This window comes from Hippocampus zosterae, chromosome 6 (genome assembly GCF_025434085.1).
Source record: "Hippocampus zosterae strain Florida chromosome 6, ASM2543408v3, whole genome shotgun sequence".
Classification (NCBI taxonomy): Eukaryota; Metazoa; Chordata; class Actinopteri; order Syngnathiformes; family Syngnathidae; genus Hippocampus; species Hippocampus zosterae.
Window position 1 is genome coordinate 4181955 of NC_067456.1, and position 26289 is coordinate 4208243.

The window sequence follows — 26289 nt, forward strand, 5'->3', positions numbered from 1 at the left end:
AGACGAGATAAGCAATACTGCTACCAAGGGTAAAGCAAGCTTATCTGTCATTCAGCATACCAGATTGTCAATCTTTTACATTTTAAGGAGGCACAATGTGCAATTTATTCACAATTTTCTCCCCAACGTTTGTCCCCATGGACCGAAATGTATATCTCACCCTCTGGCGGAATTGAGGATGCTGTTCTGAGGTGTAGTGCAGTCGAATGCAAATCGTCCTCTGCTTTTCATTCATTCATTCATTCATTCATTCATCTTCCGTACCGCTTGATCCTCACTAGGGTCGCGGGGGGCGCTGGAGCCCATCCCAGCCGTCTCCGGGCAGTAGGCGGGGGACACCCTGAATCGGTTGCCAGCCAATCGCAGGGCACACAGAAACGAACAACCATTCGCACTCACACTCACACCTTGGGACAATTTGGAGTGTTCAATCAGCCTGCCACGCTTATTTTTGGAATGTGGGAGGAAACCGGAGCACCCGGAGAAAACCCACGCAGGCCCGGGGAGAACATGAAAACTCCACACAAGGAGGCCGGAGCTGGAATCGAATCCCGGTACCTCTGCACTGTGAAGCCGACGTGCTAACCTCTGTTTTTAATAGCCGATATATTGTAGCATTTCGGAAGTACCGATGGCGCCTTCAGGTAGGAGTGAGCCGACTTGCAAGTTTTTAGAGTTACAATCTGTGCTTCGACATGAGCTAACGCTCGATTTCTATTTTTGCTTCCTGCGCATTCACTGTCGGGGTTAGTAGACAGTTATTTGATTTATTTGAATACCTGCTCATAAACCCACAAAATCAGGTATCGGAGGCATCAATTTTCCTCACAGCACGTCTTCCTGCAAGCATCCCGCTGTAGCCTGCAGTCCAATTAAAGAAATGAAGAAATTATAACGTTTCGGCGACAATACTGCTGCAGCCTGTTTCGGGGATCACATATAATCACATGTGGTGAAAGTCAGGTTGCTATGTACAAGATTCCCTGCTTCGGGTTTTATGATGCGATAATGTCCTTCTAATCCTGCTGCTCCAACTGGCGCGTGACCATTCTGCAACTGAAGAGAAGATAGAACGTAGCGTTAAAGTGTCCTAATGAGAACAAGTCGGAGAGCAAAGGGAGAGACAAACGATAGCTTCAGCATATAAATAAAATGACGGCGAGGCGAACCCGAGCACGAGCGTTGGTATGCATCAGCCAAAAGTCAGTTGCATTTGAGTCGCGTACTTTCAAGTCAGTCAGAAGTTGAGGGGAAAATGAGCACTAAAGAAAGGTCTGACAGGGTGAGCTCAAGGGGGGACGAATATGAATGTCAAGTGAAAAGGAAGCATGAAAGGCATTCAATGAGATGACACGTTACCTTGCGGAGTCTTCAGTGAAAAAGACTCTGCTCAAAGGCTCATCCGTTTTTTTTTCCCCCCCTCCCTTAAACTTAAGAAAACAGCTTCCCGTTCACAGCGACCGCCTCACTGCCAGATCCAGTCAAAGAACATTTCACCAAGTTCAAATCAAGTCTTACCGGTACGATCGAAGAACCTTGTGTGCCTGGCGCTTGTAATTTCACTTCAATGACCAGGAACATTAAAGTGACAAGTGCTTTGTATATGCGGGGGATATGTGTGTGTTTTAACTCCGGGTAACCTTCACTGGCTTTTCTCCTCTCAAACGGTTTCATTAATCACAACGCACGTGTACATAAAAAAAATAAAATGAAATGAAGTAGGCGAGGTAATTGAATCTGGAAAGGCATCGGGCCTTGCGTTGCAGATTAACCGTGACATCATGACCTCCTCCGTGGACCGGCCCATTCGCGGAAGATTAATGTTAAGCAATGGCACTGGGAAAGTCAAGATCCCTAAACTTTTGGGGGGTGGGCTCAGCGCCGTCAACACCGAGATGACTTTCTTTTTGCCTGTCAAGCAAAAATAAATGTGATGAAAACAGTTTTAAAAAAATTTCTTCTAGGGTGTAGTAAAACGAAATCCAGTGTTCTAGCATTTGAAATTGCTTGTTGTCGCCATTGTTGCTGTTCAATTCAGTGGCAATTGATGTAACCCACTGGTGTCAAACTCAAGGCACGGGGGCCAGATCTGGCCCGCCAGATCATTTGATGTGGCCCGCGAAAGCAAATCAGACATGTTGACTTTGATGATGCTTGCTAAAATTTATACCAACATTTCGAATTCTCGTATGTAATACATAAGAAAGCTATTGTAAGTTTTCATTCATTCATCTTCCGAGCCGCTTGATCCTCACTAGGGTCGCGGGGGGTGCTAGAGCCTATCCCAGCCGTCTCCAGGCAGTAGGCGGGGGACACCCTGAATCGGTTGCCAGCCAACCGCAGGGCACACATAGACGAACAACCATTCGCGCTCACACTCACACCTAGGGACAATTTAGAGTGTTCAATCAGCCTGCCACGCATATTTTTGGAATGTGGGAGGAAACCGGAGCACCCGGAGAAAACCCACGCAGGCCCGGGGAGAACATGCAAACTCCACACAGGGAGGCCGGAGCTGGGATCGAACCCGGTACCTCAGCACCGTGAAGCCGACGTGCTAACCACTGGACTACCGGGCCGCCCATTGTAAGTTTTCTTCTTACCAAAACCCTCATTGTCGTAACAAACTACAGTTGAATAAACCGTTATTCTTGACTTCCTTATATGGTTGCACAGTCATAACGGCCCTCCAAGGGAACCGCTAACTGTAATAAGATAAGATAAGATATCCTTTATTTGTCCCACACTGGGGAAATTTACAGCCTCGAGCAGCAAGAATGTGGGCCGTGACAAAAATGAGTTTGACACCCCTGAAGTAAGCTGACAGAATTTGTGACATATTACACCATTTTCTGGCATGCAGACCCCGTGTAGGCAAACTGGTGATTTTTGTGAGGGCTTTTTTTAAATTTTATTTTTTTGTGACTCACGACTACCTTAAGGTCACTGAAAACCGTTGAGCATTGTCTCTATCTGAATGTGTGGACAATTGCTGTCATGTATTGATCATGTGTGGAATCAATTCCCACCAAGTGCCTTCCACACAATCGGGGAAGCAAGCTGTTACCCAGCTTTCGGTCGTGCTTGCGTTCAGTCGGTTTCTCAGGTGTGCTGGAGCCTATCCTGGCCCACCTTGGGCGAAAGGCACACCCAAAGAAAAACAACCAAGTGCCGCATATAGCCCCCCCCCTTCCCCCAGTATTGGAGTTATCCATCCATCCATTTTCCGAACCGCTTGATCCTCACTAGGGTCGCGGGGGGTGTTGGAGCCTATCCCAGCCGTCTTTGGGCAGTAGGCGGGGGACACCCTGAATCAGTTGCCAGCCAATTGCAGGGCACACAGAGACAAATAACCATTCGCACTCACACTCACACCGAGGGACAATTTACCCACGCAGGCCCGGGGAGAACATGCAAACTCCAGACAGGAAGGCCGGAGCTGGAATCGAACCCGGTACCTCTGCACTGTGAAGCCGACGTGCTAACCACTGGACTACCGGGCCTCCCGTATTGGAGTTGAACAATTAAAAAAAACTAAGGCGCATGTGATAAATGGAAGGTGCCAAGGTGTTCTGCCTTGCGGCACAGAGATATCATAGTCTGAAGTGCGTGCGCTTGGGGTGTGCGCGCCTCATCGTAGGTTCGCATGAACCAGTTGAGGCACATGCTTGAATGGCGAAATGTGACACGGCGTGGAAAGAATACAAGAGCATGGCCGTCAGTGTGGTTCGTGGAATCGTAGACCTTTACCAAGAGAGATGAAAAGGTCAGAAGATTCTTCGTGCATTACTCCCTTGCCATGTGCCCCAGTGATAAAAGGTTAGGACTAACATAATATGCTCTTTTTTTTAAACACGCAGGTGAAAGTGAGTTATGATCTATTTGTTTAAAAGAGAAAATAATATTGCCTCAAAAGTGTTCCAGCTTCAGGAGCTGATTTAATTCAACACCGAGAAGCACACTTTGTACTACTGGATGTCGGATGTCTGATGTGAGTCAAAGCAATCAGATATTCCGAAGTAGCTCAAAGGGAGCTTACTCACACACAAGTCATGTACTTTTTCACGTTGCCATTATTGATCATTTTGAGGCAAGCCAGAGGGAAAGTCATAGAAGTCAATCAATCAAAGCAACACGTTGCGGACCGCTGGAGAAAAGTCGCTCCACAAACATTGATGTTTCTGCCATATACCATATACCAAAAATAGAAACCTTTATATTTGTTATTATTGTTATTAGAAATTAAACAGCAAAGGTATGTTTTATTAGGATTTGTGAAGACAGTCCCCACTCAGGGTGTGTTAATGTTTGTGTTGTCATCAATCATTCACTCAGTAGCCAGCGTGTGACTTAACCTCGAGCTAGATGTAAAGAAGTCGAGCCAAAGAATGCTGACCAAACTTGTCTGCGTCACAACAAAACAGTCTTTGGTCAATAAATATAAATAAATGGCTGGATGGATGTTGAGCAGAAAAGTATGAACAAGTCCTGCGCGCTAAATACTGACCCAGTTGGTCTGTCGATACTGTAGCTTGCTGATGCTAGTTATTCTTGGTGGGTGTTTAGATTGCATGTATGTATATATATACAGTATATTCATTCATTCATTCATTCATCTTCCGAGCCGCTTGATCCTCACTAGGGTCGCGGGGGGTGCTGGAGCCTATCCCAGCCGTCTTCGGGCAGTAGGCGGGGGACACCCTGAATCGGTTGCCAGCCAATCGCAGGGCACACAGAGACGAACAACCATCCACGCTCACACTCACACCTAGGGACAATTTAGAGTGTTCAATCAGCCTGCCACGCATGTTTTTGGAATGTGGGAGGAAACCGGAGCACCCGGAGAAAACCCACACAGGCCCGGGGAGAACATGCAAACTCCACACAGGGAGGCCGCAGCTGGAATCGAACCCGGTACCTCTGCACTGTGATATATACAGTGTATATATATATATATATATATATATATTATATTTATATATATATATTTTATGAGTGAAAACAAAAGAAATCTGTCACAATCCTGTCCTGTGTGTTTTTTCAGTGTCTGGCAGGGTTGGAAGGCGTTCCCTCCAGAGCTGCACCTGTTGCTAGCTAATTTGCCTCGTTTTGCAGCTCCTTTTATAAATCCAACCACGGCGACAACTGGTTGTCGAATTATTTCAGACTTGCTCACGACTCTTGCTTCCAAGTGCCTGATTATGCGCGATTTGTTGATTAAGACGAGATGTTGAATTATGTGAGTAAATTTGGAGTTATGGGATTTATCTTCAAATGTTATATATTCATTCATTCATTCATCTTCCTAACCGCTTGATCCTCACTAGGGTCGCGGGGGGTGCTGGAGCCTATCCCAGCTGTCTCCGGGCAGTAGGCGGGGGACACCCTGAATCAGTTGCCAGCCAATCGCAGGGCACACAGAGACGAACAACCAATCGCACTCACACTCACACCAAGGGACAATTTAGAGTGTTCAATCAGCCTGCCATGCATATTTTTTGGAATGTGGGAGGAAACCGGAGCACCCGGAGAAAACCCACGCAGGCCCGGGGAGAACATGCAAACTCCACACAGGGAGGCCGGAGCTGGAATCGAACCCGGTACCTCTGCACTGTGAAGCCGATGTGCTAACCACTGGACTACCATATATATATATAAAAATGTCTTCCTCCCATAATGTGAACTGATGAATTCCAGGCCAGGCAGGAGCAGAAAATGATTTCAATTGGAAATTGTTTCCAAAAGATGCGATTGGTTGACCAATTTTGGTCTTAACCTCATTTTGATAATGTTTTGATTTCAATGTTAAAAATTTATGAAAGCAAATGATTTAAAGGTCATGACCAAAAGGTTTTGTGGTTAGTGAAGCTCAGTGTAATTTCATTACTCTGTGGTTTGTTTTGCGTGTGCATGGGCAAAATGCTTTTTACACTATTAAAGCTGCCGCAGCTGCGCTTCCCCCTCCTCGTTCGCCCCCATGGTGGCTTTTACTTTTAACGACAATTCGCTTTTCAAACCACAACATTGCCTCCGCAGTCATCAACACTACTACAAACGGCAACACGGACGTGATCATCTTCCTTCTGCTTTTCTCTCTCTTTTTTTCCCCTCCCCTCTTCCTTTTTCTGTTCTGCTGGCGTCTAATCTTGTGACGCGTCACGGCACGGTGACGTTTGAACTCTTTGAAGAGGATGAGGTCCCGAAAATATTCTCCTTATGTAACTGTCCCAGCTCGCGAGGCTGCGTGAAGCAAAACGTCACGGTGGCGGGTATGCCTCCGAAGGGCCCCCGTGTCTTTGTATGCGCGGAGAGACTGCCTGAATTATGCAGAGCCGGGGATGAGAGTGCGGGCTAGGGATGATCCGGCAATACACGGCTTTTGAATTAGAAGAGTCAAACCGTCAAAAAGAAATGGCATTTTGAACAGGACAACACGGGGCGACGGCTATAGGCAATAGATTGGACCGAGACCACCAAAGAGGCTTGGAACATTAGGGGGGCGGGATATTGAGCGGTCACGCCTGATGCGCCCTTCGAGGAATATTCTGTGTTATGACGAAAACTTAGAGTGAGGGGGGGAGAAAAAAACATGTCAGAATGTCTATCCCCAGCGGAATTTGCACGAGCGGTGAGGTCCATTCCTGTCTGATCGCCAGCCAGTCGCAGCCTGCCTGCCATGGCAGAACCATCAACTTAATTGACGCTTGTCTTATGCAAATCTCCTCGGTCACATTCAATGCTTTGCAGATTCCCCAAATGTGCGACTTGCATTTCCTCATTTGTTCTTCCCCCTCCTCGCCTTTGTTTGTGGACAGGGATCGGACAGGGCGTACCAGTGGTGGCTCTCATTGTGGAAGGAGGCCCTAATGTGATCTCCATTGTGTTGGAGTACCTCAGGGACACCCCCCCAGTCCCTGTAGTGGTGTGTGACGGCAGCGGCAGAGCCTCCGACATCTTGGCGTTTGGTCACAAATACTCAGAGGAGGGAGGGTACGTGTTTATTATATAAAAACATCCGAATCAAAAGCACTCGCATACGGTTGCACTATTTCATGATTTGGGCAAATAAATGAAATACATGGAAAAAAATGGTCTCTTCGCAACTCAGTAAACTGAAGTCATATTCCGTTGTTTTGCAGAGAGGATAAAGAATATATGCCTGTAAATATTGTTATATTGTCTGTTTACGTGTTCAAATCTCAATTGCTTCGGGTGCTATAACGAGTGCAACACTGATATTACCGGTAGTTATTTATTTTATTTTTTAGCTAGCTTGCTACGTTAAGTGGGTTCGATCCAAAACTTGCAATTCGTTATTTGTTTTGTTTAGCTTTACAGTAAATTTCAATTGTACCAGCTTGCAAAGAAGCCCTTGGCAATTTTTAATTTAAATTTTGCCACTTGCTGTCATCACAAAGTGATGGTTCCTAAAATGTTCGCCTACAACTCAAGAGAAAGCAGGCGCTCCATAATTGTCCCTCCAAAATTTGTAAGTCTGGTCACTCATAGGTTGAGGTGCCACGATACAAGCACTCCAACTCTAACAATAATGTGGCACTTGTTTTGGTCTACATTTTTGAATCTCATTAGATTGTGCATACCGTACACCCGCATTTGGCATTCCGCTGAGCATGTGTAACGACGACCGTGCAAACGAATGCATTTAAGGAAAACGGGTTATTGGAATAAAAACAATTGCAGCAAATTAAAATTGTAACGAGAAAATTGTGCTGATGCAGTACTTTGCATTATGTTTCTCATGAGACACTGTTTGCATCATCGATTTTTATAGCTTCTCATTGCGCGTCCAGGAACGCTCAGGCCTAACAGAGCCGAGACTCCCAGTCGACCTTGGTTTCACTTACGGACAACAAATCTAATTCAACCCCCACCGCCCTCTTTTGTTTCTTTTTCATTGATGCTGCTCCTCCCTGGCATCTTTTTTTCCCCCCCTCCAGCATAATTAACGAGTCGCTGAGAGACCAGTTGCTGGTGACCATCCAGAAAACCTTCACTTACAGCCGCACGCAGGCCCAACATCTGTTCATCATTCTCATGGAGTGCATGAAAAAGAAGGAGCTGGTGAGTGGCTTGACCTTGCACACGCACGGTTGTTGTCATTTATATTTTGGACTATGAACATGCAACACGCTTGCAGGCTTTACGGCCAGGACGGAAGAAAGATTCCTGCAAATGCAAGGGAGGAGATCTACTTTGATTAAATCACTCCTTCGAGTGTGTATTCATGGTCAACAGCCCCGTAGCTCTTGAAAAATAACGTTGCGTTAGGCCAGATATGGTTATCTGTCGCGTTGCCACTTATCAATCGGTTTACAAAACAGGGCAACCGTTTTTCATTGCCGTCAAGCAAACTCCCAAAAGCTCTAAATGCCCTTTTTATTGGTTGTTGTTTCCCATCAAGCTTATAACCAAAAGTCTTATTATTTATGCAGGAGGTGGGCCTTCTTCCCCCTCCCATCAAATACGATGTTATGCAAGTTGGGGGGTACTCAATGAGTGCCCTGATATTTCCCATCCTGGCATGAATAATTGAGCGGACAACAGCCCTTATGTGTTTAATTCCGGTTAAATATTCACGAGGATCAACCGTGTGTTGCCGGCTTCGTGTTCGACTCAGCAACTAAGAATGAGACGGGAAGCAAAGTGGTCACTTAGGAGAAGAGGAGTCAAAGAAGAAAATGTGACTTAAAAAAAAATTGTGAGAACAATGTGCTTTTGGGAGAAAAGGGAGAAAACAGATAAAGTAGCCAAAGAGGCAGTTTATTATTGGTTGGGCTGGTTTATCTGTTTAAAAATGTATGAGGAGAAAAATTTAGTGTCCAATTTCCCTCTGTTTGGGCAGTCGTACTGTAAATTGCGATTTTATTCACATAAAACATACACCAGCTTTTCACAGTTCAATTTATACCCACCAGAATGTTTTCTTTTTTTTCTGACTGCCTTTATTTGGTGTTTTGCCCGCCAAAATGTGAGCTGCTCTTGGCGTGTGTGCATGTCACATTCAGCGCGCCCTTTTTAAGTGAAATGATGCATATTTTCTAATCAGCTTGACTCACTGCAGCATGGATCCCCAAAGCGTCCAGCTTAGCAAGTATGAAGATGAGGCAATCCTGCACTCAGGAGGAAGATTGCTCTGCCTTTTACACGTCTCCCATCATGTCTTTTGCCCCTCCTCGCTCACTTCCTATTTCTTCTTTCCTCTCGTCTCCGTTTTCCCAATCCCACCGCCTGCGAACACCGCTTCGTTACGAGTGCATTTCTACTCTCATTCTTTATTCTGGTCTACTCAGAGCTGAGGGTGGACACGAGTGGTTAGGACGTCTGCCTCACAGTTCTGACGTTGTGGGTTTGAATCCCGAAATGACACCGGGGGGGGGGGGGGGGGTTCACCTTAGGGTCATGATTGGAGAAGGGGAATGGTAAGGGGGGGCTATGGGAAGATCCATGGTTCGATTTATTGGTCATGATGATGTTGGCTGGGAGAAGGCGAGCTAAAGGTTGACACATCTGGGGGGACGGAAACTAAGATGAAGATCTTCAATTATCGTGCTCTTTCTTAAATGACAATTTCATCCATCTTTTGTCCTGAAGGCAACAGAAAATCAGATCGATATGGGAATTCTGCACGGAGCTTCAATCAGCTGGGATGGTATAGGATGCTACAAATTGCCTTAACACGCCGGGGGTTGAATCGTTTAGTTGACAAGTCGACTTAACCGGTCTGGATCGATCTTAACGCCTGAAGTTGATTCGTCGCTAATCATGCATTTTTGACATCTCGTTTTCCAATCGGCCAATTGACAGAGACATTTCGACTTGCCCATCTCTTATTACTATATAATAACTACTATATAACCACAACTATAATGCTCGGTGGAGTAGCAAGGCTCCGGTGTTCATACATCTGCGCCAGCCCGAGAGTACGTAAAAAAGCTGCTCGTGGATGAGAATAGCAGTCGGTCTCGTGAGCTTTGGCGATTGCGATCGACGGGTGGACTTGAAATATTCATCGCGGCGCGACCGAGGGGTTGGCAGCGAGAGTGCTGTCAAAAGGAGGGCGATCGTATTAACTCTTTCAGGGACAGCGGTTACTCATTTTATCATGCTTGGAGGGTGAAAAGCCAAAAATAAATATTTTGGACGCCAAGTGGCGCCTCTGTGCATTCACGCAATTACACACAAGTGATCTGTGCTCACCCTCATGAAGACCACCAATCGATACCTTCGCATCCCATTGCATTCTCATTCCACCTGGAGAAAGACCTTTTGATTACACAGCCCTGTGGGTGTGTGTGTGTGTGTGTGTTCGACGCACACACACACACGCGCATGTATTGAACTGCTTTCCTTATTAGTGATTGCGTGACACACGTCGAAGGTATTACTCCGGGCCTCACTCCTCATTTCTCACAGGGACGAGTCCGCATGTCATCAGGCATGTGGTGCGCGGATGATTAATGGGCCGAGATAATAGATGACATAAATCACCAATGAGGATGGGATGACTTTTTCAACAGTCATGTTTGTATGAAAATAATGGGGGGGGGGGGGGGGGTCTGCGTTATTTGCTGCATTGGCCGAAAGAACACCGAAGCAGCAGCATGTGAGAGGAAGCTTACAGCGCTCTATGAAATGAAGACATTTAGAGGGTGGGAGATGGGGAAAGTGGGAGGGGGGGGGGGGGGGTTGAAGGGGATGGTTGGATTGCAGGATTACCGGAGTCACTCGTCAGGCATTCAGAACACGCTTCCCCCGGGTTTCTTGGCTTCCTCAAGGTGCCCTCCACGCATGAGCACATACGTGTAGGTGCACCTACGCTCCCACGGGCGCAGCCAAGGCGTGCCGGCGTCGAAACGTGCCGCCTCAAGATAAAGAATACAGCAAACAGAAACAAAAAAACAAACAAACACAAAATCTGTTCCATTTCTCACCACATTTTCTGTCAACCTGTCTCTCCCAGATAACGGTCTTTCGAATGGGGTCCGAGGGTCATCAAGACATTGACCTCGCCATCCTCACGGCACTTCTAAAAGGTAGGCCCATGTGTGTGTGTGACAGGAAGGCTTCCATGTTGCCCACCAGGCAAGTTTTTATTCGGCACGCAGATTCGGTGGGCCCGAGCTTTCTCGATTTAAAAACCATCCAAGGCACACAAACTGTTTTCCATTCGTACGTGTGTTGCCATGCTTGTTTTCCGTCTGCAGGCGCCCTTTATTTGCTTCCTGGCGGGAAGGGCCTAATACCGTTAACATATTATATTCAAAGACGGTGAAGGAAATCTTCCATATTGGCCCCCGCCGGCTCAAGCATCCTCAGAGAAAACCATCCATCTCTCTCGCTCGCCGAAGTGTTTTAACGTTATTCACCGTCCGCTTATTGATTTGTTGTCTGCCAAAGCAAATAAACGCCACCATCGGCGGGTTTGCATGCACGGGGGTATCGGTCGGGGGCCACTGGGATTGGACCACACGCGCATAGACTGGCACAACTGAAGCATGAACAGCAAAATCCCCTTTTGGTTCTGTTCAGCTCACTTTTCCCATCAGCCCGATCTTGAGTCCATTCCTACACTGTTCATGCAGCTCACTCGGAATCGAATGTGTGGGGGATTGCGAGTTTGCTTGTGTTTTTGTTTCAAAAATCTGATGTTTTATGCAAAAATAAAAAAACAACAAAAAAAACAGCTAGCATTGCGATAATCACATAAAAATCAATTTGAAGGAAGACAAGTCAAGGTCAGCCTCGATATTTTGATCAATACAGTGTGAATATGTATTGTTGTGCCTCATTCTTTTATTCGCATATTGTTTCTTATTGTAATGTCCCCCCAAATGAAATCATCTCAACAGAATCGATCCCGGCTTCAATATATAATATTTTCTGCAACTTTTTAGCATAAAAAAAAATTATGGTGCCATTGCACACTTTTCCTGTTTGCCATCACCAGTTGGATTCTGTGGTGCGATCCCCAAAAAGCCCAAAAACTCAGCATGACTTAGATTTGTTCTTGGTTTTACTGTTTGGTGTTTTCTACCGCCTTTATTACCGATTTGTCTTACTGTTTATTGTGCATGTTAAATCGCTCCATGTACAGCACTTTGTACGGAGCGATGGCTGTTTGAAAGTGCTCTATAAATACTCTTGACTTGACTTGACTTGACAAAAAGGAGCACAGGACGCTTGTGAGATTAATCCTTCAGATGCCCACTGAACCGAAGTCTCCCAAAATGTTCAAACATTTTTTTTGCTTCCAGATTTTGGTAGTTTTCCAAAATCAAATTTTAGTGTTGAACCCTAATTTTAACCACAGTTGTTTCTTCTTCCACCTCAAACGCTTCCCAAGACCATCCTCCCATACCTCTCCCTTAAACACACACACACACACACACACACGCACGGAGATCCATACTTTCGATTGGTGGCTCAGGGTCTCGGATTGATCACGGTTGCTCCGATGGTGCAGCGGGACACCGGCTGCGTGAGTAGCACTTTGCGGCATTCTATCTTGCACACTCGCAAAGAGTTTAGAGGAGATTTGCGGAGAAATGGGGCGGCCCGGTAGTCCAGTGGTTAGCACGTGGGCTTCACAGTACAGAGGTACCGGGTTCGATTCCAGCTCCGGCCTCCCTGTATTACGTTTTCGGTATTACGTTTTCTCCAGCGCCGTTTTTTCTGAGTTTGATTTGCTTTGCCTTTCATTTCTTTATCCGTCGGTATTTTGAGAGTGTGAAGACGACATTTCAATAAAGTCATGCCATGGAAGAGCAAAAAAATATGCACGTGGAAGTAACCCGCTCGAGTCATTTTACGCTGGCGTTTCACTCTGTAACGCACCGCCAAGAAAAGACGCGTGAGGGCTTTGAGTGTAAAGTCAAATCCTGCCACTGTCGTATCCTGCCCTGCAGCATTTGAGAAGGCTGGATGAGACCCCTCACCGACGCAACCGAGATCCCGCCCGAAGCGCGACAAACGCATGAATACAAAGCGCGGTGTGGCAGCAGAGCCAACCCCGGGAGGTTGTGAGATTCCGGGAAGCGCTTGAACAAAGCAGACGTTGGAATCAATTGATGTGCGCTGTCTGAGGGAGTCGCGGATTCGGTCCATAAAGATCTTTTGCTGCAATTTGGCCTCCCCGGAGAAGCACTGTAAGGTCACGTGCTTTGAATAAAAACAAGAGCACCCTGCGCATTAATGCACACAAATCTCGGGTAAAGTGCTTATTAGCGAGCTTGTCCCCTTATTAGTAAGGCTCCATGTGAAATCGTAGCACGAGGCTCCAGTGGTGCGTGTGCAGGCCTTAGACTAGGAGCACTTTGTAGAGTGATTATGCTGTTGGGCTGGTTGAATATTCTTGTTGGAATACTAAAGGATTATTATGGATTCATTCACAGCAGACTTTTTTTTTTAATTAGGTCACTTAAAATGCTCGGGTTATCAGCGGACTGCAAATACTTGAAGTCAAATTTTCTCACCTCGACTGTATTTATAGAGCACTTGAAAACAGCCAGCGCTGTAATGCAAAGTGCTGTACACGGAGCAAATATCATATATACCACAATAAACAATAAATTAATAACAAAGACAGTAGAAAGCACAAAAACAGTCCAACGAAGATCAAGTCTGAGTCATGCTGAGTCAAGCCAAAGATTACAAAATGTGTTTTGAAGATGGGAAGTGATTTGCTGAACGCTCAGTGGGAGGTTATTCAAAAGAGATGCACCAGTAACGGAAAAACCTCGGTCCCCTCTGAGCCTCCGATTAGCACTTCTAATAATGTCTGGTCCGCAGACTGAGGCGCCGGGCGGGTTTGTCTGGGCGGAGGAGCTCAGAGAGCTAAGGTGGAGCGAGGCCTTTTAAATATTTGAAAACAAATAACAGGATCTTGAAAAGAACTCCAAAATGTTTAGGGAGCCAGTCAAGGGATGCCAGAGTAGGAGTTATGTGCTCCCTCGTACGAGTACCAGTCGAGAGGCGAGCAGCAGCATTGTGGACCAACTGGAGACGTTCATGGAGGATTGGCTGACTCCAAAGTAAAGTGCGTTACAGTCATCCAGCCGGGATGTTGACGAAGGCCTGAATTACGGTTTCAAAGTGCTCATGAGAAAGGAGAGGTTTTACTGTACTATGTAATTACTATGTAATGTAATAGTACTGTGATTTATCCATTTGTGTTCATATTGTATTTAATTGAAAGATGTTTGTTGTTGTTTTTTCTCTTTCTCCTTTCTTCTTTCTACATACATTCTTGCTGCTGGAGGCTGTAAATTTCCCCAGTGTGGGACGAATAAAGGATATCTTATCTTAATTACAGTAATAGGGGGAAGTTTTACCGTCAATCCAAAACGTTTCTTCGGTTCTCGATTTTAAGGGTGGCGTCTCTCTATACAATGTTGTTGTTGCTCAGCACGGCGGCGAAAGACTGCGTCCGGCATACCAATCAGGCGTTCAAATGACTGGTGGCAAAACAGCTCATTTAGGGCAGCTTTTGTGGCTGGAATGAGACAAAAGGGAGGAAGGCTGTCAGGGTGTTTGTTACACCATTGGGGATGCCTGCGCCCTCCTTCCTCTGTTTTGGAAACGGCTTTTCGAGGTTCATTGTCATTGTGCTTGACACACCACAAAATTCAACAAGTGTAAAAGGAATGTCCCTTGTTCTTAAGATGCCAATGAATGTTTACCCAACACGGCGCCCAAGTTTGCTTATCGGGATTTGGTCTTTAAGGTGAACCTGCTTTGGTGATGCATTGCGATATGGTGTTGAGAAAATCAAGTTCCTTCTTTGAAAAGTAAGCGACAAGCAATAGTCAAGTCAAGTCAAGAGTATTTCTCGAGCACTTTCAAACAGCCATCACTGCATACAAAGTGCTGTACATGGAGCGATTTAACATACACAATAAACAGTAAGACGAATCGGTAATAAAGGCAGTAGAAAGCACCAAGCAGTAAAATCAAGAACAAATCTAAGTCATGTCAAATGCCAAAGAGTCAAATGCCAAAGAATACAAGTGAGTCATCAAAACTGAACCTCTTCCCTCAAAATCATTCGAAGAACCGATGCCTCTTCATCAGATTTCCATGACAGAGTTGTACGATTGCTTTTAGAAAGGTTCGAGTGTCATCGCAAAACATGTGCCAATTTTTCCCCTCAGGTGCCAACGCTTCAGCTCCCGACCAGTTGAGTTTGGCTCTCGCGTGGAACAGAGTCGACATCGCCCGCAGTCAGATCTTCATCTACGGACAACAGTGGCCCGTAAGGAACCAAACATTCGCAAGAAGGCCGCCCAAACTGGACCTCAAATGACAGCACGCGATAGTTGGGCAGACATTTTCAGTTTCAAATGATTGAAAGAATTGGCATAAACCGGAAAATTGGTGTTGTCGATTTGGCAAGGAATTGAAAGAAACTGGTTAAAAAAGAGGGAATAAGGTCTGAATCTGCAGCGAGACTTCAGTCATTGAGTTTCATGTGTGGCTCGACAAAAAACTCTTTGGCTACGTTGACAAGATTTTCCCCAAATGACAGGTCTGTCAAAATGCAGTGTGTTTCAAAATGGCCACTTCAATCTGATTAAAACACATGAAAATCGGAAAATGGGTTCTCGAGAAATTGAGTTTTTGTATTGGGGAAAAAAATGGCCTTTTTGGGGAATTATTTTGTGGGATTTAGCCTATTGAAAATCTGGTTTTAAAAAAATGGTATAACTTCATAATATCTCTTTATGCCTTTCGTCTTTTACTCAGTGAACCCTTCCTCTGATTGGCTGACAAGTTTCCGTTCAAAATATCCACCCATTACTCGTACAGGCCAAAAATTCGTAGACGTCAATGAGCCGAAAATTATCGTGTTTCAAATGCCGACACGATGCTTATTTAACTGCTGTCTGGTTGTATTCAGGCCGAAAAATCTTCAGGTAGTAGCGTCAGCGGTCACGTTAGCCGAGCGTTAGCATGTCGCGACTATGCTAACGTTAGCATGCGACTCCTCACTGCCGTGTTGCTCAGGTTGGTTCCCTGGAGCAAGCCATGTTGGATGCCTTAGTTCTGGACCGGGTGGACTTTGTCAAGCTACTGATCGAAAATGGAGTCAGTATGCACCGTTTCCTCACATTGTCCAGGCTGGAGGAGCTCTACAACACGGTGAGAACATCATTCGTGTCTTTGGCTAACCGCGTCCCAGCGGCGGCGGCGGTCATCCTGATCGCAGTGTTCCGTTTCATTTTTCTCGATTGCAGAGGCACGGCCCGTCCAACACGCTTTACCACCTTGTCAGGGATGTCAAAAAGGTACGAGCATCGCTACCCGTCATTCTAGAACACGAGCCTCTGGGAATGTTGGCTGGAATGTATGTGTCTGAAAGAGCCACGTGAAGCTTCTTTTGATTTGCATTGTATTGTGTTTTTTTTTTTTTTTTTTTTTGCCAGTCCTAGTTGCTCCTAACCGCAAAAATAGAGGCTGGCTGTTCTCTTTCAGCTGGAGCTGCCGTAGCTGCGTAGCGCTGTGCATGACTCTCATCCCCCCCCCCCCCCTGTCGACTTGCATTTACTCCTTCCCTATTTATTTACCGGTACTCTGTTCTTTCTCAAAGGCACACAGCACCGTTGCAAACCAACAGCGCAGGCATTAAACAGTCTTTTATCCGCAGACTTTGAATTGGAGAAAACAGGCTGTGGAACTGCTGTGAGGCTGAGAAGGAGTCACTTCAATGTGTTTGTTTTGTGTTTTAGTCGTAGCGTGTGTTTTTTTTTCCGGGCGAGAGTTTTGTATTTCCTTTGTCTGCATTGCAATCACGTTAATTTCATCGTTGAAGGTGATGAAATATTTCCATCGAATTGTTGCAAGTTAAACTGAAAACATTCATTCATTCATTCATTTATTCATCTTCCGAGCCGCTTGATCCTCACTAGGGTCGCGGGGGGTGCTGGAGCCCATCCCAGCCGTCTCCGGGCAGTAGGCGGGGGACACCCTGAATCGGTTGCCAGCCAATCGCAGGGCACACAGAGACGAACAACCATCCACGCTCACACTCACACCTAGGGACAATTTAGAGTGTTCAATCAGCCTGCCACGCATGTTTTTGGAATGTGGGAGGAAACCGGAGCACCCGGAGAAAACTCACGCAGGCCCGGGGAGAACATGCAAACTCCACACAGGGAGGCCGGAGCTGGAATCGAACCCGGTACCTCTGCACTGTGAAGCCGACGTGCTAACCACTGGGCTACCGGGCCGCCCGCATACACATCTGGTGTATTTTATTTATTTTTTTTCCAAAATCAAATCATTTGCGAGGCATTTATTTTTAAGGGCAATGTAAGATGAGTTTGAAACGACGAGATGAAGTCAGTCACACGGCGGTTACGTTCCCTGGTAATTAATTCCATTGATGATGGAGTAATTCAACGGTAGCAATATGTTTATTACTGTTGTGGTTGACAGTGGTGAGGAACCACACCGCACCTCGCCGATGTCAATTAGATTTCAACGCCACCCGCAGATTGAGTCTTTGCGGCTGCCATTCCCGTTCACCTCTGCGGACGTGGCCTTTTGTTGATATTTTGATCCCGAAGCAGGTGTTCTTCTGCTAACTGCCGCTGAAGCTTGCTCTCGGGTGTAATGTGCTCCAATCACCCACGGCGAGAATGCTCACACACACAGATTGGCTTCGCGGGCTGCAGCTGCTCAAGCAGAAATGGACTTTCTGGAGGAGTAAATAAACAAAGACGGTTCATGCTGGTTGTCACTGTGCTTCCACATGTCAGCAGGAAAGGCAACCTGTCTGTTTGAGCTCGGGTGAAACAATCAAAATGGATTTACTAATCCAGAGGCAAATATTTACATGGCATGATTGCCTGTTCAGGTTACCTTCTTGAAGGTGATATTTTGACAGTGATCCGGCGTCTGTCACAATCTTGCGCTAAAATACCCCCAGGATCAAGAATTATTCTACACCTAAGACAGATTCCATTTTTGCCTGTGGTGGCAGCATCAAGCGGGGTTTTTTTTCTTGTCTTGAAAAAAATTCATACCAGCGGAGCCACGGGAGAGACAGTGAATAACGAGGGCAGCAGCCATTTTTTGCCAAAGTTTTGTCCTATAAACGCTTGCACAACTGTTTGCTAACTCCAACTCCACTGAGATCACATACACGCGCGCACCATCATCACGACGAGGGCAGAAGCCATTTTTTGCCAAAGTTTTGTCCTAAAAACGCTTGCACAACTGTTTGCTAACTCCAACTCCACTGAGATCATATACACGCGCGCACCAACATCACGACACTCGGATCACTTTACGGCATTGTGCCATAACACTTGTCGCATTATGGCAAGTGGCTTAACTGTGCTACAAGCAAATCTGTTTTCAAATACAATAAAAAAAAAAAGAAACCCGAAACAGAAAAAATATACATTCTTTCAAGCTATGCGTAGTGAACACAAGATCAGACCGGCTAGAGAAAAACATGCGCAGGGCTCGCACGAATTGTAACAACGACATTCCGTGTAAAGGTGAGTTGTATTTTTAAATATTTTTTTACTTATTTCGCTTATGGGGGCACTCACCATCCTTCCTTTTAATTACTTACTCCCTGATAGTCTCTCTCTCTCTCTCTTCATATTAGCCGTCCATTCCAGCCAGTCTCACTTTTTTCTGTCTTTCTTCTCTTTCAGTCCCTAAAAGCAAATGAGCCACCTTTTGTAATTACGCTCAGAAATCAAACGTGCTCTTTAAAATCATTCCGCACCGTTACATACTCATAGCTTGGGAATTTTTGTTTATGGCCAGACGTGCACATCTCGTCTATGTCTCATCCTTTGAGCGACGAGCCCCCAAATTCTCTCTTCTTTCGATGTAAAGCACGGACTTGTTGAGAAAAACAATTTTGTGCTAAGCGCTGGAAGAGAGATCTTGTCCGTCCTGTTTTGTGTTTCTCATTTCCCCTGCTCGTGCTTATCGTGCGTTTTACTCACTGACGCTGTGTGTTCTTTCCAAGCGAGAATATCCAGGGTTCAGTTGGATCTACTTCAAGGTGAATCCGATAATCACGTTTTCTTTCATAGCCAAACTCAGTTTGATGTGGATTTTTTGTTGTTGTTGTTGTTGCAGTGAGTGTGTCTTTTACTTGCCTTGTCAAGAAGTGGCTGCCCATTAACGCCGCACACTTTTGTAGGGAAACCTGCCCCCAGACTACCGCATCAGCCTAATCGACATCGGATTGGTCATTGAGTACCTAATGGGCGGAGCTTATCGTTGTAACTACACTCGGAAGAGATTCAGGACTCTGTACCACAACTTGTTTGGGCCCAAAAGGGTAAGCAAATTCATCACATGTTCTTCAACATTCATTATTTGATCTTTCTTTTTTTTTTCCTCGACATGAATCATTAATATTGATACTTACACTCTGTGGAAAATAAACCGGATGGGAAAATTACCCTTGACAAGTACATGATGGATAATGTGGATGCTTTATATTTTCATAATACGAATCTGCACAGTAGGGACAACAATATGCACTCCAGGGTATATTAGCTTGTGCATTTAATTTTTACCTGTGACATGCTTGAATGGGCAGTAAGTTCAAATGCAGCGTTTCGGAAAGTTGCTTTTAGCTCATTCAATACCAGCCAATTCTGGACCAAGTCTGAAAAGACGTTTAAAAACGTCTTTGGGAGTGAATGAGTTAATAGCATTTGAGTGGGGATTGAAGAACGTCAAGATGTAACGTGTTTTAAAACAAACATAATTTGATTATTTCAACATTTATAACTTTGTATTGTGAATATCATCATTGACACCCGTGTGAATTCTAAAACAACCTGAAAGGTGTCCAGTCTGATGCACTGATTTTACAGCGCCCAAAACTCCGTGATCTGTCATCTCCGAGCTGTAACGACAGAAATGCGAGTGAGTGGCCTCTCCACATTATTTTGAAGCTGCGGTTTTGAGGTTTATTGTTTTCAAGGTTAATTGAGGTCAAACTCTTGCATTCTGATGGTTCGCATTCGATGTTGTTCCAATTGCATGTGTGTCATTGAACTCACATTGATAATTATCGAAAGTGTTGTTGATGCAGCCAGGACCAGTCATCTCACCGAGCCATTTAGAAACCATTCAGCGAAAAAGTCATTACTGGTCCTATGCGCACCTTCCTTAAGAGCGATGCATTCCTGTTTCATCCCCCACATTCGGCTTCTTACCTTATACGTGGGTCTTATGGGGGAAAAAAAACATCGCAGTGTATCAAAAGCCATCATTTTGCTTCATGGTGCACTTTGTACTTGCGTGTGTGTGTGAGTTGCCTTACGCCCGTTCGTCTATTTGCATGTCTCCAACGCAAGCGACAAAAGCAGCATGATGGAGGAAGATGGCGATAATGCCGAGACATATCGATGGGGAGGCAGAGGCAGTCGGTTCTTTTGCCTTTTTTTTTACGAGACCAAGCAGAACCAGTGATCATGATCTCACGCACGCGAGCACATAAACATGTTGACAAAGAACAAAGCCTTTTAAATAGATGCGGATATCAAAATCCCCCTAGGAAAACCGAGCCTATTTTTACCAACTGAGATGATAGCTCATGAATGCATAATGCAAAAAGCGGCCTTGTTTTTTTTTTTTTCGTACGGATACACTGTACGAAATCCACCACTCTGCTTTAATACAACCAGAGAGGTTGTAGCTGTACACGTAGCCTAGCTGTCTTTTCACCAGCAACACATTGATTGCTCCATGAAAATACACCCCCCCCCCCAAAGGTGTTGTTCAGTCTGTTCATATTCTTGTTGCTTTTTTAGCCCAAAGCCTTGAAACTGCTGGGGATGGAGGTGAGTGCTCCCATCATTCCTATCGCTGCCCGTCCTCCTCTTCCTCTTCCTCCTCCTCCTCTGAAGTGTTCTTCTTCCAAATATGTGCTGATCCGTGTTTTGCCTCTGTCAGTCAATGTCTTCTTTTTTTCACCCCCCTCCCAAAATAATCATCACTGTTTCATGGCTCCACACTGTTTAAATATGTGCGTCCCAATATTGCACATGTCTCGGGTGCCTCTTCTCACAAGAGTTTTTAGTCGGATTGCATCCAAAAGAAGGCATGCACTCTACTTAGTAACTGTTTTCCAACAAAACCAAAATACTGGACCAAATTTACCTCTGAAGTTGCACAGAACCTTTGCTTTATCGTCCGATGTAGCACTAGCCATTAGCATATCTGTCAAGGTCTTTGCATGATATTTTTCTTTTGGCTTATGATTTGCAAATTGCAAGAGCAGCTTAAACAAGACAAGAAACGTCTGAAAGCAAAAAGAACAAGATTCAAGTTGCCCACAAAGCACACCCGGGGATCATTTTTACACATTGAGTATTTATTAGTACTTTTTTTTTCTTGATAATTTGACATTTCCGATGTCAATGGAATCACGTTAATGAGACGCATCATTTTCATCGGCCGCACTTAATCACCGAGCGATACAATTCTCAGATCTGTGCCCGTTGACACAATTTAGCTCAGGCGCGGGTTGAACTTTTGTGCTCAAGGGCCACAGATCGGCCAAGTTATTTCTAGATGAGTATATAAAAAAAAAAAAAGATACGGATACTCCCAGACTTTGATTTATCTGACCGCTGCATTTGATAAAAGATGAATGATGTTGACAGTTTGACCCTGGAGCTTTCAACGTCCCAAAATGGTCCGAGCAGATCAGTTGACAATTTTTGTGCAACTTTCTACTAAATTCTTGTGAGAATACGTCAGTCAGAGCTCACAGTTGCGCCGAACTGAATGAGCAATGACTGACTCCATGTGTGACGTAGCTGCAGTTTTTTTTGTGAATCGTGTATTGAAGAAAAAAAAAACACATGCATGACCTTTTTGTCTATTTTCTGCCTTTCTTCACGTGTGTCTGTCAATGTTTCCTTGTTCATAATAAAAGCTGGGGAAAAAAATGTAGCTTGGAAGCCATTACAGGTTGACTACAACCGAGCGGCGCTACGGGCATATTTGATCTTTTTTTTTTTTGTTTCAAAACGTGTACCATATCGAGAGCGCAACAGCTTAGCCTTGAGACATTTGCAATTGAAGCTTTATCTGACTCACGACATGATTTGAAGTCGATACCTCCATGACGACCCGCCGCTCCAACCGGCAGTGTCACTCTCTCTGGAGACGGCAAGTGAACAAAGGAAAACGGTACCTAGAAACGTTTTCAAACAAAAGGCGCAGAACTCCGATTTCCTTCACGGTCTCCCGAGGCAGATTGTTCCACCTCTTTTAAACTCGTGTGCAGATGAGCAACATAAAAAAAAAACAAATGTCAAACGGAGAAACGGCGTCATGTCATTTTCATTCATACGTAGGAGTTAACCTACCGTATGAAGAATTGAAAGTCTTCAGGGCAGTTCAAATTTATGGTAATGAGCATCATGCATAATCATTGCCCGTAGAAAGAATCTACATGGCTGTCTATCTTTTTCCCTCCCCTCCTTGTCACATGTCACACGCCTCCCCCACCCCCCGCCCCCCCACCAGGATGACATGCCCATTCGGAGGGGCCGTCAGAAAACGACACGTAAGCGAGAGGAGGAGGTGGACATCGATTTGGACGACCCTGAAATCAACCACTTCCCCTTCCCCTTCCACGAGCTGATGGTGTGGGCCGTCCTGATGAAGCGTCAGAAGATGGCGCTCTTCTTTTGGCAGCACGGCGAAGAGGCCATGGCCAAAGCCTTGGTCGCCTGCAAACTGTGTAAAGCCATGGCGCACGAGGCGTCCGAGAACGACATGGTGGACGATATCTCGCAGGAGCTGAACCACAACTCCAGGTGGGCGACAGACGCGCGCGCCCACAAGCGCGCTAGCACAACGTCTTCCCATCAAAATGACCTGATTCCGATTCCCCTCGTTCCCGGGAGGTAGAAGTGACATACATAGAGAAATCTAATAACATGCATCATCATTATTTAAGGACATGCATTGGAGACGAGAGTCATCACCTCGAGGAAAGCACTCCGCTTACAGAAATAACTGTTCATTTAGGGCAGGAATCTTCAAAGGGTTGCTTTCACTTGCATTAGCGGTGAAACGGCTCAGTGGCAACGTGCTAAGCTAGCTATGCCGACACCCCGAAAATGCATTTTCGCTTCGGATAGTCCACTGGCTTGACCATTTTAGAGCGCCTCGTTGTCCCACTGGAGAAAAGCCCCATAATGATGCCGTGGGATGTATTGCAGCCACCAGAGCTCAAACGCGGTGTATGTTCTCACCGTGCCTGCGTGGCTTTTCTCCGGGTATTCCTCCCACATTCCAAAAACATGCATGGCAGGCTGATTGAACGCTCCAAATTGTCCCCTCGATGTGAAGTGTGAGCGCGGATGGTTGTTTGTCTCTGTGTGCCCTGCGATTGGCTGGCAACCGGTTCAGGGTGTCCCCCGCCGACAGCCCGAAGGCAGCTGGGATGGGCTCCAGCACGCCCGCCACCCTTGTGAGGATAAAGCGGTTTGGAAAATGGATGGATGTCTTCAATGTCCCCTTTTCCACAGGGATTATTTTCAGACCAATACCGGTGTAAGTCTTGACTCATTGAATACTCCCTGAATACCGATACCGCTCGTACTTTTGAGGTGTACAATTTCATTTCACATAATGATGAAAAAATTGTGAAAACCTTTCTTTCCGGTGGTGATGGTTCACCAATGTGTCAAGTTGTATGTTACCAACTACTGCCGAGGACTTATTTGATGACAGATTGTTTTTCTGCCTTCAGTATCGGTGGTTAGAATCGGCCGGCTGCACAAGTCAAGTCAAGTCAAGTCAACAGTATTTCTAGAGCACTTTCAAACAGCCATCGCTGCATACAAAGTGCTGTACATGGAGCGATTTAACATGCACAATAAACAGCAAGACGAATCCGTAATCAAGGCGGTAAAAAGCACCAAGCAGCAAAATCAAGGACAAATCATGCTGAGTCGAACGCCAAAGAATACAAGTGAGTTTTGAGGAGGGCTTTAAAGATGGGCAGCGAGGAGGCTTGCCGAATGTTCAGTGGGAGGTCATTCCAGAGAGAGGGACCCTCAACAGAAAAGGCTCGATCCCCTCTGAGCCTCAGTTTAGCTCTTGGTACCTCTAACAAAGACTGGTCCACAGACCTGAGGCGCCGGGCAGGTGTGTAGGGGCGGATGAGCTCAGAGAGACCATTCAGAGATTTGAAAACAAAGAGGAGGATCTTGAAAATAACTCTAAAATGAATGGGGAGCCAGTGAAGGGATGCCAGAGTGGGAGTGATATGCTCCCTCTTACGAGTACCAGTCAAGAGGCGAGCAGCGGCATTTTGGAACAACTGAAGGCGCTTAATGGAGGACTGGCTGACTCCAAAGTACAAGGCATTGCAAGTCAAATAAGGCCAGCATGAGCCCACAACCAACACCGCGTATTTCTACTCGCCCATTCCTAATTTTTATTGTTTGTTGAGTATTGTTGTATTCTATGTGGGCCGCTTTTTGGAGTCTTATTTTGGTGGAGAGCTGAAGCACGCTAAATTAAGCAATGTTGAAAAATGGTATTTATAGTACTGCTGACACCCCCCCCCCAAAAAAAAAAACACAAATTGGGAGTGATGGAAACGTCTCTCAGCATGATGTCCTGTGTGTTCACTCCGGCCATTTGTAAAGATCGCGCCTGTGCTGACTTTTTTAAAGTCCCCTCTCGTGGGTGGGGGTGTTTAGATGCAAATCTAATTTAGAATCTGGACCAGATGGTCAGTGATGCCTGGACCAGTTTCATGTACTCCTTACATGTTGTGACAAGACAGCGCACTCCCTCTGTTCATGGCTTGATGCGTGCGTTTATGTTCTGCATACTATTTCCTAGAGAGTTTGGCCAGCTGGCTGTGGAACTTCTGGACCAGTCCTATAAACAGGATGAGCAGATGGCCATGAAGCTCCTGACGTATGAGCTGAAGAACTGGAGCAACGCCACCTGCCTGCAGCTGGCGGTAGCGGCCAAGCACCGCGATTTCATCGCCCACACCTGCAGTCAGATGTTGCTGACCGACATGTGGATGGGACGTCTGCGCATGCGCAAGAACTCAGGACTCAAGGTACAGAAAAAGTTTTAGTAGTCGAGTCAAGGGGTACAAAAGGATTCTGTTATTTAACCAAAAAGTCCGACACCCGACGAGAAACATCTCTCAAAACCCTTGTGTATACAACAAAATGTTATTTCAGTGATTCACAGCAAAATCTTGAAATTCATACAGCAAGTCTGTGGTTAAATGTTATTCATTCATTCATTTATTCATCTTCCGTACCGCTTGATCCTCACTAGGGTCGCAGGGGGTGCTGGAGCCCATCCCAGCTGTCTCCGGGCAGTAGGCGGGGGACACCCTGAATCGGTTGCCAGCCAATCGCAGGGCACACATAGACGAACAACCATCCACGCTCACACTCACACCGAGGGACAATTTAGAGTGTTCAATCAGCCTGCCATGCATATTTTTGGAATGTGGGAGGAAAACGGAGCACCCGGAGAAAACCCACGCAGGCCCGGGCAGAACATGCAAACTCCACACAGGGAGGCCGGAGCTGGAATCGAACCCGGTACCTCTGCACTGTGAAGCCGACGTGCTAACCACTGGACTACCGGGCCGCCCGGGTATGGAAATATAACACGAAAAACAATGTTAAGGATTTTGAGCTCGAGTCATTTGGTTTTTAGGATAACCATGCAAGACCGAACCCAAGTAGCGTATCTTCACAGGCCACAACATTAGCTCCACCTGCGTATTTAATGAGATCAAGTATAAAAGCTCAAGTGTATCGTATCTCATTCTAGAGTACATTTGATTTCACATTACACCATTTTACTTGTCGCTACAGCACTTCAGATCATAATTTATGGACAATGCCCTTGAGTTAATTGTGGAGAAAGTAAAGTCGACCACTGAAGAGAATAATGAGTCTAATCAGCCGCAAGCGGTGAACCTGCTGCTCTAACTTTGTTCGTTGAAGACCACCGATTCTCCTCTGAAGCCACGGGGAACGAAAGAACTGACCTTAATTACGAGAAAACCTTCAAACCGTGTCCCACATATTTTAACGTTGGGCTTCGGCTCAAGCCTTCGGGGCCACGGACACGTTTTCACTTTCAGCGGCTACTTAATAATTGTGCAAATTCGCCTCTCTAAGCTGAAAATGGAACCGAGATCTTTTACTCTTAAGGCATTCTGGATTTTTTTTTTCATCATATTTGACTTCATAATGTCCTGCGGTAATGAGATGAAGG

General features: G+C 45.7%; 1 protein-coding gene and 1 long non-coding RNA gene across 24 annotated transcripts in view; one reads left to right on the forward strand and one right to left on the reverse strand.

The window, feature by feature from the left end:
* The window catches only part of trpm3 (transient receptor potential cation channel, subfamily M, member 3), a 115389-nt gene that overhangs the window by 68425 nt on the left and 20675 nt on the right, over positions 1–26289 (forward strand). For 10 of the 23 annotated variants that reach the window (XM_052067354.1, XM_052067366.1, XM_052067351.1 and 7 more), the window contains exons 7-17: positions 6816–6990; positions 7959–8082; positions 10982–11054; positions 15171–15271; positions 16024–16158; positions 16254–16304; positions 19010–19045; positions 19187–19327; positions 20814–20843; positions 22540–22832; positions 24877–25105. In XM_052067354.1, the coding sequence (XP_051923314.1) occupies positions 6816–6990; positions 7959–8082; positions 10982–11054; positions 15171–15271; positions 16024–16158; positions 16254–16304; positions 19010–19045; positions 19187–19327; positions 20814–20843; positions 22540–22832; positions 24877–25105 (1388 nt within the window). The remainder of the gene's footprint in view (positions 1–6815; positions 6991–7958; positions 8083–10981; positions 11055–15170; positions 15272–16023; positions 16159–16253; positions 16305–19009; positions 19046–19186; positions 19328–20813; positions 20844–22539; positions 22833–24876; positions 25106–26289) is intronic. The other 13 variants (XM_052067348.1, XM_052067346.1, XM_052067360.1 and 10 more) reach the window with 3 other exon arrangements.
* On the reverse strand, positions 16311–19176 carry LOC127601839 (uncharacterized). The gene is made up of 3 exons (XR_007962656.1): positions 18771–19176; positions 18579–18689; positions 16311–17716 (listed from the first exon to the last, which is right to left on the reverse strand). It is a non-coding gene; the product is annotated as an uncharacterized LOC127601839 (long non-coding RNA).